The sequence below is a fragment of the Pleurodeles waltl genome, chromosome 10 (genome assembly GCF_031143425.1).
Source record: "Pleurodeles waltl isolate 20211129_DDA chromosome 10, aPleWal1.hap1.20221129, whole genome shotgun sequence".
Taxonomy (NCBI): Eukaryota; Metazoa; Chordata; class Amphibia; order Caudata; family Salamandridae; genus Pleurodeles; species Pleurodeles waltl.
The window spans coordinates 965,938,983-965,956,675 of record NC_090449.1 but is presented as its reverse complement, the minus strand read 5'-3'; the positions used below and the strand labels follow the sequence as shown (position 1 = coordinate 965,956,675).

Below are 17,693 nucleotides of genomic sequence, written 5' to 3'. Positions count from 1 at the left end.
GTGCCTGAGTGATGGTGCATCTGGAGCTTTGGAGTAGCCATTTGAATATCTTATGAAGCATGCAGAGAATGAAGAAGCAGAAGGAGATGAAGGAATTGACATGAGTCATCGTAGTTAGCTTGTAGTCCAGAATCATGCCTTGGTTCCTAGCGTGGTCAGTGGGGGTAGGAGTAGGTCCAGGTTATGACGTCCACCAGGATGCCTCCCAAGGGGAGTTTTTGTTTCCAAAAATCAGAACCTCTGACTTGTCTGTGTTGAGCTTTAGGCAGGTGTCCTTTATCCAGTTAGTGATGTCTGTCATGCAGCTTTGAAAGTTGGTCCTGGTGTTGGTGGTGTCTTCGGAGAGGGAAAGGACTAGTTGTGTATCATCAGCATAGGATATCATGTTGAGTTCATATGTCTTTTGTCGATGCTGGCCAGAGGTGTCATATACGTTTTGAAAAGTGTGAAGCTGAGCAAGGATCCTTGGGGTACTCCACAGATGATTTCCTTTGGTTTGGAGGTGAAGGCGGACTTTTTGTGTTCTTTAGGGGAGGAAAAGTGCAGTCTATCTGAGGTGACTCCATGAATGCCTATATTGCGCAGCATTGTAATGAATCAAATCTTGTTCAAACCTTGTTCGCTTTTCCTAACATGACTGTGGCTTTAAATATGTTATCAAAGCTCAATAGCTGTGTTTAAAAAAATAAAGAACTAAGGTCATACATATGGCTCTAAATGTAGTTCAATGTTTCCACCAGAGTTTAAATACTTAATGGAATTAAGTACGATACATGTATGGTTATAGGAAAGGCACATTTGCAATTAATTGCACAAAAAGTATGTTTTAGTCAAATAGTTAACTGATAGAAAACTAATGTGAGGCTATATGCCTTGTTTACTACATGAGATGCATTAGATGGTTAAGGTCCACATGAGCTAGTTAAATCTGTCTATCCTGATGGACAGTGTTATTTTTTTAGTCTTCTAAGGCCTGTGCAACCTGAAAATGAAGCAATGCGGTATGTGATGTTAGCCTGTACATTCTATATATTCTGAGGGATATCATTGTAGATCAGATTCAACCCTAAAAGATCCATGTTTTCTGAGAAATCACTCTAATTTCAGAGTATAACCCATGAAATAATGTGGTTGTCCAAGGATGCAGCCAGAAATGTCCTTTGATAAATAGGGCTTTTGAAGTTTTACATGCCTGTAAAATCTGTGTTTACTGAACAATAGTTCCTGTGATGGAGGCCAGAGCAAATAAAGCTCTAAAACCTGAGGTTTAATTCTAGGCGGGATATGTGTACCCAGAGAGATGGCTCTGTTGTGCTTATTCAAGAAACTCACCGCTGACCCTAGGGAGCTGAAGAACTACAGACCAGTCTCTCTGCTCCCCTTCTCAGCCAAGGTAACGGAGAAAGCTGTCAACCAGCAACTCACCGAATGCCTTGAGCCACACGTATCCGAGATCCATCCCCGTCTGGTTTCAGAAGCAACCACAGCACCAAAACTGCACTCTTAGCAGCTACCGACGACATACGCATCATACTGGACCACGGAGGCACGCCCGCACTCTTATTCCTTGACCTCTCCGCAGCATTTGACACCATCGCCCACTCCACCCTCTGCGACAAATTGCACAATGCCAGCATCCGAGACAAAGTCCTGGACTGGATCAGGTCCTTCCTCACCAGAAGAACACAGAGGGTCAAACTACCACAGTTCACATGAGAACCTAAAGACACTTGCTGCAGAGTGCTCCAAGGATCTTCACTCAGCCCAATGCTTTTCAACATCTACATGGCCCCGCTTGCCAAGATCACCAAATAACACGAGCTAAACATAATCTCCTACGCCAACAACACCCAACTGATCCTCTCCCTATCTGAGAACTCAGCTGGATCCAGAAGAATTTCCACAACAGGATGAGAGCGGTCTCCACCTGGATGGAGCCCAGCTGCCTCAAGCGTAACTTGGACAAGACAGAGATCCTCATGATCGGCTCCACCCCTTCTGCCTGGAACTAATCCTGGTGGACCACTGCTATGGGCCACGCCCTCGCCACCGCCCCCACTGACCATGCGCACATCCTGGGCTCCTCTCTATTGATGACCCGCCAAGTCAACGCCATCTCTTTGTCATGCTTCCACACCCACTGACTCCTGAGGAAGATTTTGAAATGGATTCCCCCCGACACGTGGAAGACAGTCACCCACGCAATCACCATCAGCAAACTGGACTACGGCAACCTACTTTATGCCGGCATCACCCGGAAACTTTAATCAAGACTACAAAGAGTCCAGAATGCAGAAGCCAGACACATCCTGGACATCCCCGACACAGCTGAATCTCCTCCCACCTCAGAGACCTACATTGGCTCCCAGCCAACAAGCGCATCACATACAAACTCCTGATCCACACCTTCAAGGCTCTGCACAAAATAGGACTGCATACCTTAACCACCGCCTCACCTTCTACATACCTAACCGATGTCTCTGTTCCTCCTAGCTCGCCCTTGCAGCCGTCCACAAGATCGGGACAAGCACAGCAGGAGGAAGATCCTTCTCTTACCTAGCAGCCCGGGCATTGAACACACTACCTCTCAAGCTCAGGCAGACCAAATTACTGAAGCAGGTCCTCAAGACCTGGCTCTTCAACTGAGCAGCACGCCCAAATACAGTACCTTGAGACCCTAGGGGTGATCAACCATGCTCTACAAATCCATGATTGATTCATTGATTATTTCCAATACATATAGAGCAGAAGTTGGGTCCACCCCATGCCCGTTATTTGAGAGCTTTGTTGACTGTCTCACCTTGCTGCTCTTTATTCAATGGCTTTCCTCCAAAGTCTTGTGTTTGTCCTGCTCAGGAGCATTGGGAAGTATTTTGAACTTGTGCTGCCTCTTCTCTAATTTAGTTTAATGTATTTGTTTTTTTTTAAATACATAGCTCTTCCATTGGACCCCATTTGCTCTTACCGCTCGGTGGAGTTTACTTTTCTCACCTCTGCTACAATTTCTCCACCCTGTAGCGTGTAGGTTTTTTGTGGGCACAGCAATTTGCTACCAGACCTCTCCTTTCTCAAACCACACATGCACACATACACATCAGAATGGCTGCATGCACATGTTTTTCCTACAACAAATGCATGTTAAAAAGACATTGGGAAACCCAATTGCCCGGCCATCTAATGGTAAGAACTATCTATCTGCAAATGAAAATGTTACTGTGTTACTGACTTTGTCCCACTTTGAGTGCAGGACAAAAGTTTAATACATCTGTACATATATAGATAAATGTACTCTCCCAACATCAGTGCATGTGCTCATATTAAAAATCCTTCAACATTTCTTGATATGTCTTTTTTTTCAAACTCTAAGATATAATTACTAGCTGCATTTTACCCAGACATTTCAGAAATGTGTTGATGTGGCGCACATGGCTAGTCTTCACAACACACTTTGTCACCTGGTTAGCTCACCCCCAAACGTAGTCCGCAATGGTTTTCACTGAAAAATATCTATCTGATTGCATAATGCAACCTAGTACCTATTAATCTATTTTAGTATTTATCTGTTGCAAACTGTGTATTTCATTTTCATCATTTTTTGTGCATTTAAATGGCCACTACTGTGCCACATTAGACACTGGTGGTGTTTTATACCACAAGGGGATATATATATATATATATATATATATATATATATATATATATATATATATATATATATATTTATATATATATAACGTTTAATTTATTTTTAATAGACTACATGTCCCACAATGCACTAATGGGGGTCATAGGAGAGACACTATAAATAGGGGACATGGAGATAGGACTAAGTTACTGTGATCAAGACCAGTAGGTCGAAACGCGTCAGTGGTGAAGGATGGTGATTTAATCCTGACTGCAATAAAAAGAAAAAATGTCCTCCTGGAGTGCGGTGGTGAAGTTGCTTGCAACTGTTTGTTTTTGGATTCATGAGAGGAAATGGTCCATTCCTCACACCTGCACCAACATGAAAGAGCGCGCCAGAAGCAGGACCAGTTTGTTATCTCATATATATATATATATATGTATATATATATATATATATATATATATATATATATATATATATGTATATATATATAAATATATATATATATATATATATATATATATATATATATATACTAATACCACTTTTCAAAAACAATCACACAATGGGGGAGGGCAAACGCTATAAAGCACACACAACTCACACTCCATGGGACATACACATACACTAACCAGCTACCAGGAACACACCCCTAAATGGACACATGCACACTCAAATGCAAAGCGAACTACCACAACCCAACACACTCTAGGTCTGCACTAACACAAATACAGTTCACTCACACCAAATGTACACAATACCCATATCAGGGGACACATCATGCACCAATCATTCCCACATCACACAACACGAAACAAAAAACAGATACCACCACAAACACACCACAATGCCATGACAGCAACATTTCAACTACATACACATAAGCATCACACAACACACACCCTACCCTTGGGAGACAACTGCACTGCACACAAACTCACAGACTCCAAAAAAGATCACATGGAGCAGCAAGCAGCACAAACACACACAACTACATGCAGACAAACAATGCCAGCCAGGAGCAATTGAAAACCTAGGGGTGGGATTTTGGGTGGGTAAAGGTGTTCAGTGAACATGCATGCCAATACATCTTGGTGAACTAATTTTGTAGTTTTGACTTACTCAACTCTACTCCCCCAGGTATTCCTGTCAAACCCCTCAGGATGCAGGATGGCCAAGACCTTCTCCTCTCATGGTGTGAACTGTGAGGGAGGAGTTGGGGTACCACCACCAGTCTTCGGTACCACCAGCTGGTGCCTGGCAGCCATGGAACATACCTTCCCCCTGAGGTCATTCCACCTCTTCTTGATGTCATCCCTTGTGTGTGGGTAGCTGTCTACAGAATTCACTCTGTCAGATACCATGACCCTTAACTCCTCATCTGTGAATCGTGGATGTTTTTGTGGTGACATGGTGATGGAAAAAAGGTGGGGAAATAAGAAAGAAAAATGTAGGTGCCGTGTGATGAGTGGGTGACATGCAGTGAATGTTGTGATGGGGGTGTAGTGAGGATGTGAGATGTGTGGCTTTTGTGTGTTGGAGTGGTGCCTATTATAATCGTTGCACTGCTGTTGCTGTGTGTGGTGTTGTAGATGCAAAGGATTGTGGTGTGTGAAGGAGTGTGCTTTATAGTGTGGTTAGTAGGTGTATCTGGTGTGTGAGTGTGTGTTACCTCTGTTGTTTTCAAATCTATCCAATGTGGTGCTTTGTATTACTGGGGGATCTGCCAATCACCATTGTTCGCACCACCATTGGAAGACTCCCATGCCAAGACTGCCATGGTGATTTTCGAATTGTAATAGGTTCGGTGGTTGGTTAGGGGGCTGGTGGTACCGGTGATTGGACCGCCTCTTGCCCGCCCTCCAGAGTCCTAGCAGTGTTGGGATTGTGGCTGGGTTTTGGTGGACTTGGCTGTGTAACTCGTAATATGGCGATCTGTGTGACTGCCAACTTGATGGTCTTTTGGCAGCCACCACAACAGTGGTCTAGCAGTCAAACCACCAAACATGTAATGAGGCCCTAAATATTGTATGTTAGTCCCAGATTTATCAAGGGTTTATGTTGCCCTTGCATCATGAAAGGCAACGCAAGTCAACACAAGCCCTTAGGAAAGACTTACCATGTCATGCAGAGCCACCTTTTGTGGTAAATCTGTAGTGACACAAGGCAGCGCAAGTCGCTGTCTTGCATTACTCTGCATCGGGAAAGCATTCCGTGGTGGAACATGGTGTTCCCAAACATCCACCCATGGGATTTGGTGCACTTCCAGATGTACTAAGAATTGTAAACCTGGAACGAAATGTGTCAGACCACTATATCTTCCCATGTGAGGCGTAAGAAGGAAAAATATGTTTGTTTCTCTGAGTTATTTCCTGATTCTACAGCACATGTAGAAAGAGAAAATGCCTTTAGTGATTGGGTTTGTGCAGGGTGGTGTCCCTTCCTGCCCAAAAACAATCCTGGCTGTAACACAGGTACCCTTGCACCATGGCACAAGGGTGACTGCAATGATGCTGGAAAGCCACAAGTGTAACAGTGCATAGAGAGCAGTAATGCACCATATGGTCACTTGTGGTGCATTCTTGCTCTCTACATTTGACACATCACAGTAAGTTGTCTTGCTGAGTTGCATTGTGCCAAATATTAATAAATCTGGGGGTTAGTACCCTGTGAATGTTTTTAAACGTTGTGTCAAAAGTATCCAGATATTATCTAAAACTGTACTGTTCTTCTGATTGTACACAATGACTATGTTCACCCATATAATCAGGCAATATTGTTAGAGGACTTTCTGTATGTGGTGAAGACAAGGAATAATCCAGGAGGTCGCAGTGTTTGCTTCTCCTATACGGAAACCATAGGATTAGGATCAGACAAGGGTTGTTTTCTCAGATCCACACCATAAGGGCAACGTTAGGTCACAAAGTTGTAGCCATTCATTGTGAATGCCCCATGGAATATCCTTGTCTAAAAGAACAATCTGCAATACATGGATACCGTATCACCATCTATGATCATTTCTTTCAATTTGTTGCTTGGAAAATTGAGTTCCCAAATGGGCTTTATCAGTGCCAGCTGTAGGGATGTGCGACCAGTGCAGCCACACCTGGCGCTGAGCTCATGGGGCGAGTGCTTAGAAAAATGCAGGTTTAAAAAAGAACATGCTTCAGAGTTCCTTGTGTCCCCAGTAATTTCAGGCTACAATAGAAATGTGAAGATAACTATGGTGAGTAATGTTCCTGCTGGAGAGAGATCAGTTTTGCCTAGTGGCAGTTTCTAGTCATGCAAAAGTTGGAGAAACGGTTAATATGCCTGCAGCAAAGTATGTGTACCATGCAAATCACCAAAATGTATTTTATGTTGACAGTCAGTGGGTTACTGCTTTTACTCTTTTTGCACTGATTCTTATGTTACTTGCAGTTCATAAGTTCCAATCATTATAATATAGTACAGTGAGGTATCCACTGACTTGAAAGAACTGCATGCAAACTGTTTTGTTAGACTGTTATGTTTTTCCAAGTCTTTCATAATCCTAATGTTGCTAAAAAGGGTTCATTTTATATAGAAATACACTTATATTAGTAAAGCCAACCACTATGGTATGTATGAAATCCTTAGTTTGGACTTCTCCAGACTCTGAAAACATACTGACTACTGGTACTGGTAACATGTGACTCCTACAGCTTGTAATCCTTATTGTCATATGTAACATTTCTTAAGGACTGATTTATACACGTATGGTGCATTGGCTCTGTGGAATGTGTGTGTTGTGTAAAGTGCTCTGACACCCTACACTGGTAGGAGTAGCACTATAAAACAAATGAATGCACGTTAAAGAGGGGCTTTTGGGAGACGAGGGGCACTGGTGGATCGAGGTAGTGATGGAATTTGTGGAGAAGGAGGTTTCTTGGCGGGGACACCAACAAAGATTGTCGCACTGGTCGCCATTAGTAGTAAAGTCGTCCTGGGGTTCAACTTTACATGCCAATCTGAGTGGAGCTCTTCCTGTATGGATGGATTAATTAACTAATGTGGATGATTCCAAGATGTAATTCTACACATTCTAATATTTACATATGCGTAAATGGCATGTAAAACAAATTGCATGAGTAAATATCAACATTACCTATCTCGCTGACAGGTACAATTTGACGGCTAGCCGTGTGCAGACTAGTTAGAACGACTGAATCGTAATTTTGTAAGTTGTTTCCTGCTGAGGCACGTCCTTTATCATAGAAGTAAAGCGCCCTTTAAACCTATCAACACATAGACACTCATTAGAGCCTTCAAAGTCTACACTAGGGTTTATGTTTTTGTTGATAAAGGGCATGCATACTTGACATATCTCTGTTAAAAGAAATTGAGAGTAACAATGTACGTGGGAATGTGTTTGTTTTTGTTTAGAATGAGGAGCAAAGCTTAACAAAGAATTAGGTTGTGTTGTTTCCGCACCTGTGATGCTCTAGTCCTTCAGTCCCCACTCAAGACTATGAATGATGGTGCGGCACCTTCCTCGTACTTCTTTCCAACTCACCAGCATAATGATCAGGATTATTATTTCTAATTAGGGGAAGTAATAGATCATGTATAACCTTAGGATGAATCTCATTAATTAGCCGGCTCTTAGGGGACTTAGATAGAGGTGGTTAAGCTCTCTGTCTCTGTCATACTGAGCACCTTAAATTTACAATTTCTTACCGGGGAAGAATCAATTCACTGGAAATGCAATCGCTAACAAAAGCTGATGCTTTTGATTGGAAAATTCATTTAGGTGCGAGCATCTGTCTTTATGAACAGCAAAATAACGAATTAATGCGATAAATTAGTAAATTGATTTGGCAAAGAACTCGTTTAAGAAGCATTGCCATTTTGTTGAATTTCATAAAAGTAACTATGAAAAATGATATTGACCATATACGTGCCTTTGGACATAATTGATAACCTATTTGAAATGTAACACTTAATTGAACCTACATTCAGATATTATTATCATTATTGTTAATAATACTACTAGTAGCAGTATTATTTTTTTAGTATCAGTAGTAGTTTTACTATTAGGAGTAGTAATTGTAGTACCAGAAGTAATACATTGATTATTATTATTATTATTATTATTATTATTATCAGTCTAATGAGAGCAGATACCGTAAACCGTTAAAGTTAGCGTGACATGGTTAATGAAAAATAGTTGCCATTGGTTTACTGTAAATGTAATGCTTTTACACAAAAATGGATAGCAATGAATATTTAAGCGGATTTATGAATAAAATGCATCATATATATGGTACTGTGAATGTTGCATAATTGCTTACTATAAATGTCAACGGCTGGATAATAAATGTGCCCTCGTGGGGAGGCAAGCAGTTACTCCTGTGTTTTGAGCAATAGGGCTCAATTGCATTTCAGAAGGACTGCAGAAATGTATGTGCTTCCTTCTGTAAAACACGTTTTGCACGTATGCATTCCCACTATGAACTTCCTTTATTTTCATGGGGGTCATGCCCACATGAAAATTAGGGAATTCCTTTTGTCCATCACAACATATTACTAACATATGGTTGACTTGGCAAAGAAGCTCATGAGAAGGCCCTACCCTATGCAATCTAGCAAGTGTTGAACAGGTAGTGCGCTCCTGAGAATATCTTTTGCGACTAGGCTTAAATTTGGGGGGAAGGATCCTCTGTGGGTGTTCAGTGCCCCAGTTCAAAGACAATTCTTGTCTGGTCACAGTGAAAAATGAAGCAACCGTTTCATTTGTTACACTATCTACAGCATTGCAAACCCAATGAGTGCACGCACCAGCTCATATCAGAAGGGTGTGTCCTTTATGTAATTGGGCGCCCTTTGTTTACACTTATTATTAATTGTTTGCAACATGTCTTCAGTAACAGGGTTTCTAGCTGTTAAAGAGCACGGTGGAAATAAGCAATGGAAAACTATTAATTATTTTAAATGATAAATTTAATTTTACGCTTTTTATGGTCTATTTATGTTTTATTGATCCAAATATTCTGTAGTATTCATGATATATCTCAATGGGAGAAGTCAATTGTTTTCTATAGAAATGTGTATCCAATTGACATTTATAGCTAACCCATTGAGATTGAGGGCATATGTACACCCTTCAGGCATGCCCTGTGTCTAACCCCACCCCAAGTGTTTACTGTGCATAGGGCATTGCCTTTGCCCATGCTCATCTTGCAGTCTTCCCTATAGGTATAATATGTAGCATTTGATACCCCCCCCAACCACGATATCCATTGGTCAGAGGCTTTGGCTGTAAATAATAGGCACTGGGGCCAAGACATTGAGTATCTCTTAGTTATCCACTGAACCAAGGTTCCTTCCACACTGCCTTCTGGTCTTCGGCTTTGACTAGTCCTAACAGGGACAGGCCACACGCTAGACTGGTCATTTGGCTGTGCTCAGCAGGCACTGCAAAAAGTATGGCCTGTGTTCATACCCTGCAGTCATTCACTCAGAGTACCAGTGAAGTCTGAGAATAGTCCTTGGAAAATGTATTTTGTATTGACTTATCAATATTTGTCCATTGGAAGTTGAATACAAATTTTATCATTTGAGATGACTTGTAAGTTTGCCAACCAATACATAACTTTCCAAGACAAAATGAAGTGCATATATTTGTTTTTGGAAGAATTTGCACAGATTTTTCACACAAGCCTTAGTTAAAACGAACAGGTGCTCTTCAGTCGAATGGGGATACATTTTTGGTGATCTTAATTTCACCATCTGAATTGATAGAAATTGTATTCTGCAAAAGCTAGACACTTTTAGGCTTGTGAACAGATAATAGCTTTGAATAGGTTCTAATTATGGTTTGGTGTAAGTTTCTTCAGATTTGTTTTAGAAAATTACGCTGCAAAAATCTGTTGGAGGTGCTACAGATGCTGGCTTTAAGAAGTTGTAGGTCAAATGAATATGATAAGAGAGTGCCTTGATGGAGAAAGGTAACACAATCAAGAAAGTCTTTAAATCACAACAAACAATCAAATAAGACAATAGAGGATTAGAAACATGAATAAGCTTTGAACTTCTCCAAACTAGAAAAAGGCATTAGAAAATGAAAATTAAGGAACACATTGTGTCACCTTTGCACAGTTGGTATTGTTGATTACATCCATTTAGGATGTTAGGAAGAAATAGGGCAATTACATGATTTCATTTTTTAGCACAGTGTGTTTAAGGGAGGTGATGTTTGGATACGTTTTTGCTGATAGGTCAGGAACTGTAGCTCCAGAACATACCTGCTCAAATATTTCTACATCTAGTCTCAAAAGGTATATGCTACTTGAAATAGCTGAACTGAGAAAGAGTTTGTGTTTGAGTTTCCATTTTGCTGTAAACATTTCTTGTGGTGGATGGGGGCATGGTAAGATATTTACATTATGGTGTCTGTGTAGAACATAAGAAATGACTTAACACACGATTAATGTCAGATAATTATTTCCATTTCTTAAACTATGACAATGTTGATGTAAATCATTTTGCTACAAGCCGTTCTCTCTTGTGTTGAGAAAGTTCAAATAATAAAAGTGGTTCCACCTGCTTATTCAAGAAACACATCTTGAAAAGAAATTAAGTCATTTCAATGTAAATGTAAATCAAAAAGCTTATCTTTCATTTCAGATAAGAAAAATGTATGGGTGAAAATAAGTTGTGATATTTGCCATTGAAAACCCATAAGAATAGTTTGAAAGAGATGTATCTTTTCAATACAGATTTACAAGGTATCAAACATCATGCTTGTTTCAATATGTTTCCTAAATCATGGAAGAGTTTCAGAAAGGCACATTGACTCCAAAATATCAATGTCCAGTAAGGACAAAATAATCGCCCAGTTGTCTTCATGGCTGTCATCATGGTCATCCCTGTTAAAAGAAATTAACCAGTTCTGATTGGGTACATTTTATTGTAATACACAGGTGTTGGATTCAATGTTTTGATCCTCACTGCAGTTTACCTGAACGAGCGGTATGATGCATAATACAATGATGAAAATCTTTCCTTCAGTATAATACTTTTATAAATGTGATTTTCATGGTAGTCATATGAATAATAGGCACTTGATTGTGACTCTTCTGTCGCTATGTACCAATACCCTTTGTGTGATGTTAAATCATCTCCTTCCTCAATGCATTATTATTATTGACAAAGTGCCAAATAATTTGTCATAATTTGCCATAATTCATATAATATTTGGACAGCTTGACACTACCAAAACAATACTCTTCTCAATGTAAGAAGTATTTTTGCATACACAGTCTTTGAATTTTGATGTATAATTATGCTTTAAATTGTCATTAAAAATATGAAAGCAGTGAACATCTTTCACACCTTGTTGCACCACTCATTTTGGAACAGTATTCACCATGATTATAAGTACAAGGTGGATATAATGCATACTAATTAGTCCACTTCATTGGTGAAATAGTCTGTCTGTTTTCATGCTATGAGAATATATATACATATATATATATATATATAGATATATATATATATATATATATAGATATATATAGATATATATTGAGAAGTTCATAAAATAATTCATTTACATAACTTCATGGGCATGGTTGATACTGTAGTTGTAATATCTTAGTATTGTGTAATAGTATAAGGTGATAAAAAGCTCTAACATCATTCTATTTGCATCATAGACAATGTGCTCAAACACAGAGAAAGATAAGTGCATTGCCCAAAGAGTATTATGGGAAATTAAAAATCACCATCTTAATCACAAATATCACTTTCAATTTATTGTCTAAGTTCATTGGAATGGGACTGTAGATTTAACACTGTGAGCAAGACAGTGACTAGACACAAGATTCAGATCTTTCTATTACCAATGTTCTGGCAGCCAGTCAATGCTGTTGACTTTTAGTCTCTGTTTGGTGTATATAAAATATGGTTTAATACAGCCATAATAGCACAATCGTTGGCCTACAAAGGAGAATCTCACATGTGAAAGGGAAGCTTAACACTAGAGATTGTATTCATAATGTATCCACATAATTGATTTTCCAATTGATGTTTGCTAAGGTGATGGTACATAATGATTTTGGTCATTAATTTAACTTGTATCCTCATTGCAAATAAATACTCATTCAGAAAGCCAGTCTTGTGCTCTGTTTCTTATTCCTATTATGGCAGGGTGAAAAGGCAAATTAACCTATTTATTCATACTCCATTTTTATTATGCCCCTGGAGCAGACAGCTTAATTTGTAGGGGAAAGTTGTAGTGTTTTGATCCTGAAACTTGGATATTTAAAAAAAGTAAATCCTGATAGCTTAGCTATATCCAGAAATTCTTGTATGATATTGCTTAATGGGTTTTCAGAAGTCTACTTCAATTTCGTATAACATTGTCAAACCAACAAAAGGATCATATTATTGAGATGTTAGTCAGCTTCTATAAATTATAGAGTCTAAAGATGAGCAAATGTTTTCTAGACACAGTTTAATAAATTTAAGACTTGAGCTTGCATGCCATTTCATTTCACAAATGATTTACAAAGAGGTCCACCTACAAATGGATGTCTTTCCCCTTCAGATGGTATTTAACAATTCTGGGTGAAAATATCCAACAAGCGGAAGATTTTTGATTTTCCAGCCTAGAAAGGGTAGAAATTCTGATGACAGAAATTACAATTATAAGGATTCTATGAGTAATGAGTAATTTAATGATTCTGGATGTATCCCTCCCTGTAGGTTAAGGATATAATTGTTTAAATTAAAAAGTACCTTTGGCCCCACAGAACATACCTAAAAATGTTAATCTATACTTGTAAAGTTAATTTTATAAGTACAAATACGTCAATAATTGATTTGTTGTGATGCGGAACAGTGCTTTAAAGTAAGTAACATTTGCACAATGTGTCATTACTCCAGCAAAACTTTAATGAGATGATTGCACTTCTTTTTTACAACAAGTATCAGTATCAAAAAGAATGTAGTAAGCAGTTACATGATCACTCATAAGTATGCACATGTGTTATTTAAGGGTGATAAAAATGAAGGGAGTGTGACATCAAGACATAGATTGAAATCTGGGAAGGTTCACTCAACCTTTTATCTTCCTTGTGCAAAGAACAATGAGTTTCATTCATAAGAAATAATGGTACTGTGGTATTAAAAGTACCAAACACAATTTACATTTGTTTTGCATATTATAAATATAGTAGTCTGACAGTAACAGTGAATTGTTTATATTAATATTATAGCATACAAAACCAAGCTGTATATGGAGATCATTTTAAGGCATTAAACAAGTAAAGTGCAGAGAATGAAGTTGGGAGAATTGGATGGGCAATCATGTGAGTGGAGTAAAAGGCAGTTGAAATGTCTATAAAACCTTTAAAAAAAAAGCAGAAAGGCATGGAACTCTAAAGGAGTTGCTCCCGTCACTCTAAATTCCTCTCCTCCAAATAATGGGTTCAAGGAGATTCCTTTTCAAGCAGAAATATTCAAAGAATGCGGTTTGTACATGTTCTGAAATGAATGATTTAACCTATTTAGTCTAGCCGGTTATTACTCTACCCCAAAGACCTACTGTATGTTACTTCTTTCCTGTTTGTCCTTTTCCCTTAGACACATATTTTGAACACCTAAATCAAGTCTGTCATCTTAATACCTTTGTGCTCTTGTTTGCACTAGTTCTGTCACAATTAGCTCTTATTATTTACCCTTAGTTTTCTGCCTGTGAGTACCAGAACCCTTTAACTACCCCCCCCTTATATTTGCATTGTCAAGTACTTCTTTAATTATGTATAGCTTTGAAATTTGACAATATGGGATACCCTTTATAAGAGACAGAACTGTGCCCTGGATTTGGGTTAGACCTATAGGGTTCACAACGAGAGCGCCACAGGAAGCTTAGCTTTTCTTATTAATATGATTTCTACTACACCTGTCCTATTTTAGCTGAGATAAATTAATTTAATGTGAAAACCCCATCCCAGTGTCAATAAAAGTATTCTGGATTACTTCTTTGATTAGGAAACTCTCTATTGAACCCCACCAATGTGCCATCAAGCATCCTTTATCGGACATTCAGTTCTCTTAGGAAATTTAACGAAAAATTGTTTGTATTCTGTTACATGCTGTTAACAACAGCATCAAATCCTTCATAATAATATGATGGAATCCCAACATGCTTTAGCACTGAAATCACTCTGTTTCATTCCAGGCACATCATCCGCATTTAGAAAAGGATCTAATGGATTACAGTTTTAGTTGTACAATTTATGTGATTACAGTTGTTTTAGGAAATTAAATAAACAATTAACTTGATTTCTCACTTACTAAAGAGTATGTGGAAAAAATATAATTGCCTTTGCAAAAAAGACTGTGGGCCAAATTTATCAAAGTTTTGTGTCTCCTTGTGACATGCAACGGGGAGAAAAGTTGACACAAAACCTAGCTGCCACCTTTCAAAGGACTGCACGGTTTGATAAAGCTAGAGAATAGCGTTAATCCAGTAGGAAAGCATTCAATGGGAGGAGAGTGGGTGTTCCAATGTATCTACCTATGGATTTAGGCACATTTCCCGATTTACCATCACTGGTAGACCTATGGATGTATCAAAATGCTAGACCTTGCCAGGTGAGGTGTAACGAGGAGAAATATCTTTATTTCTCCTAATTTTTTCCTCTTTCTATCTGTACTACATTCTGCAGCACGTATAGAAAGAGGAAACTGCTTCTCAGGATTGTTTTTTGTGCAGAAAGGTGTCCCTTTCTGCACAAAGCAATCTTTTCTATAATGCAGGCACCCTTGCACCATAATGCAAGAGTGCCTGCATTGGCGCTAGGCAGACAAAAGTGCACAAGTGCTAGGAAATACAGGAATGTACCATATAATGCTAAATACAGTGCATTCCCACCCTTCTTCCTTTTCACGCAGTGAAGCAAGGTGGATTGCTGTGTTGTCCTGCATGAAAGAATGATAATTCTGTCCCTGTGTGTGGAAGTTCCCATCTTGGTGCTCAGCTAACTGGGCAGCAATACCTAAGGCTGAGCTTGTTTTGGAGTCAGGATTTTTTTAAAAGTATTGAAGGTTGCATAGATTACCTCTTTCATTGTAGACTGATGAGATTATAGGAGTTGAGTCTGCAACTCAAAGTCATCAATAAATGCTCTTAATGCAAGTCTTGTGAGCACTATAAACTAGATAAAGTAAGGTGATATAATACAATCTAATATAGCCGTATAACAAGATGCATGGTGTAGGAGTGCTGACACCATCAGGTCCAGAATAAACAATACCAGATAGTAATTGGATCTCTGCACCATGTTATTTAATCTGGAATGGGGCATCCATTCGTATTTACCACCTCCCATAAGCAGAAGTTAAATTGGGGTAGGGTGAGTTGAGGTGTGAAGGCAGGTGGAAGGCAAAGGAATACTTTTATGTGCTCTCATTGCCTACAACCCCTGTGATCAGGTAGAGTAGAGCCCCAGACCAAAGGATCTTCAACCCAGCTGTACTCAGCACTAAAAGTTGCTCATATCTAACATGACTGAGGCTTGGCCTACCTCTGACTCATTTGCACAAAGTGAGATATTCATATAACAATATTTTGTTGATGCCCTTTAAAATTGTTTCATAACAGTTGTACTGGACTCTTGAAACTCCAAGACCTGATTGAAGGACTGGCAAAATATTGATATTCTGCATCTCCAATGTTCTGTAATAGCCTATAATTTATAGAATGATATATGGTGACTTATGTAAGTAAACGTGTGTGCAAAAATTACATTAGGAAGTGACATACTGTTTATTGCTTGTGTGGTGGTAGAAGTGAATGAGGGTGATATTTTAAAGCAATATTTTGAGACAAATGTAAATGTTTTTACTTTAATTTAATTGTAATACACTACTCCCTTATTATTAGTGATACATTCCGTATTCCTCCTGTGACCGAGTAGATTCAATGAGATACGCTTTTTCACTTTTCTAATGTGACTTATGTGATATATAATTAAAAATGTGGTAGCCTGTTTGGTTCTCTCTAATTGGAGGTAGCGCCAACACCCAGGAACACATAACTCTTTTTTATAGGCACTAGCACAAGTCTTTGGACTTTGTGAGAATGTATCTTATTGTTTTGCAGCAATTCTGGTCAGTGCCTGGTGCATGTCATTGTTAAGAGTTTTTAGTCAAATTCTCATCAGCTGGCAAGTGTGGTCCGCATTATCTGTCGTAACCCTCCTATGTTTAACATTCAGCTTTTACATCAAATGATTTGTTATATGATATTTTTAGTGATGTCATCGATCATTTAATAATTTAGATATGGTTCTTCATGTTGAATGCTGAATTTTGTTGTCTGAAAAAATAAGTAGGTATTTTTTGGACATTGGTGTGTTTTAAGACAAAGTATTGAATTTTGTTGTGGTTACAGCACGATAATTAACCTTACCACACTCTTTTCATTTAGATCACATCCGTTCCAGGCACACACCCTCTTTTAGTTTTTGTAAACCCTAAAAGTGGTGGAAAACAAGGAGAAAGGTACAGTAGTATTTATTAAGCATTATAACTAATCATTGGTTTCAATCCTGTTACATTTATATTTATTTATTTCTTTGTTTGCCATAACTACAGAGAGATCTGCAACACGTTTAAAGCACTTTGCAATTAGATCTAACATGACTTGTAAGTCTTTAAAAAGGAAGTGTACATTTTTGATTTTTGAAAAAGTATTTTATTGTTAGGATGTTTTTCAAACCTATGGTAGTCAGCAAGACTGATATATTTTTATAGGGAGAATTCATGCACTGTATTAATTTTTTTTCTTCGGCATGTTAATAATGCTTTTGAATTTCACTATTTTTCTGATTGTTCTTTTGATAACAACATATAAAGTACAACACCAAAATTAACAATTCCATAATTTTATTGGTGGTAACAGAAATAAGCACTTTATGTCATTGCAAAGAGTATCTGACCCAATAAAGGTCTATATGGCCAATAATAATAAAATTAACTCTAATGCTTGGATGTTTCTCAAACCTATGGTAGTCAGCTTTCATCCCCCACAAGA

At 38.5% G+C, this 17,693-nt stretch overlaps 1 protein-coding gene across 2 annotated transcripts in view; it reads left to right on the top strand.

The window, feature by feature from the left end:
• Nucleotides 1-17,693, top strand: part of DGKB (diacylglycerol kinase beta) — a 2,237,541-nt gene that overhangs the window by 851,239 nt on the left and 1,368,609 nt on the right. For both annotated transcript variants that reach the window (XM_069211796.1, XM_069211795.1), the window contains one exon: nt 17,088-17,161. In XM_069211796.1, coding sequence (XP_069067897.1) covers nt 17,088-17,161 — 74 coding nt within the window. The remainder of the gene's footprint in view (nt 1-17,087; nt 17,162-17,693) is intronic.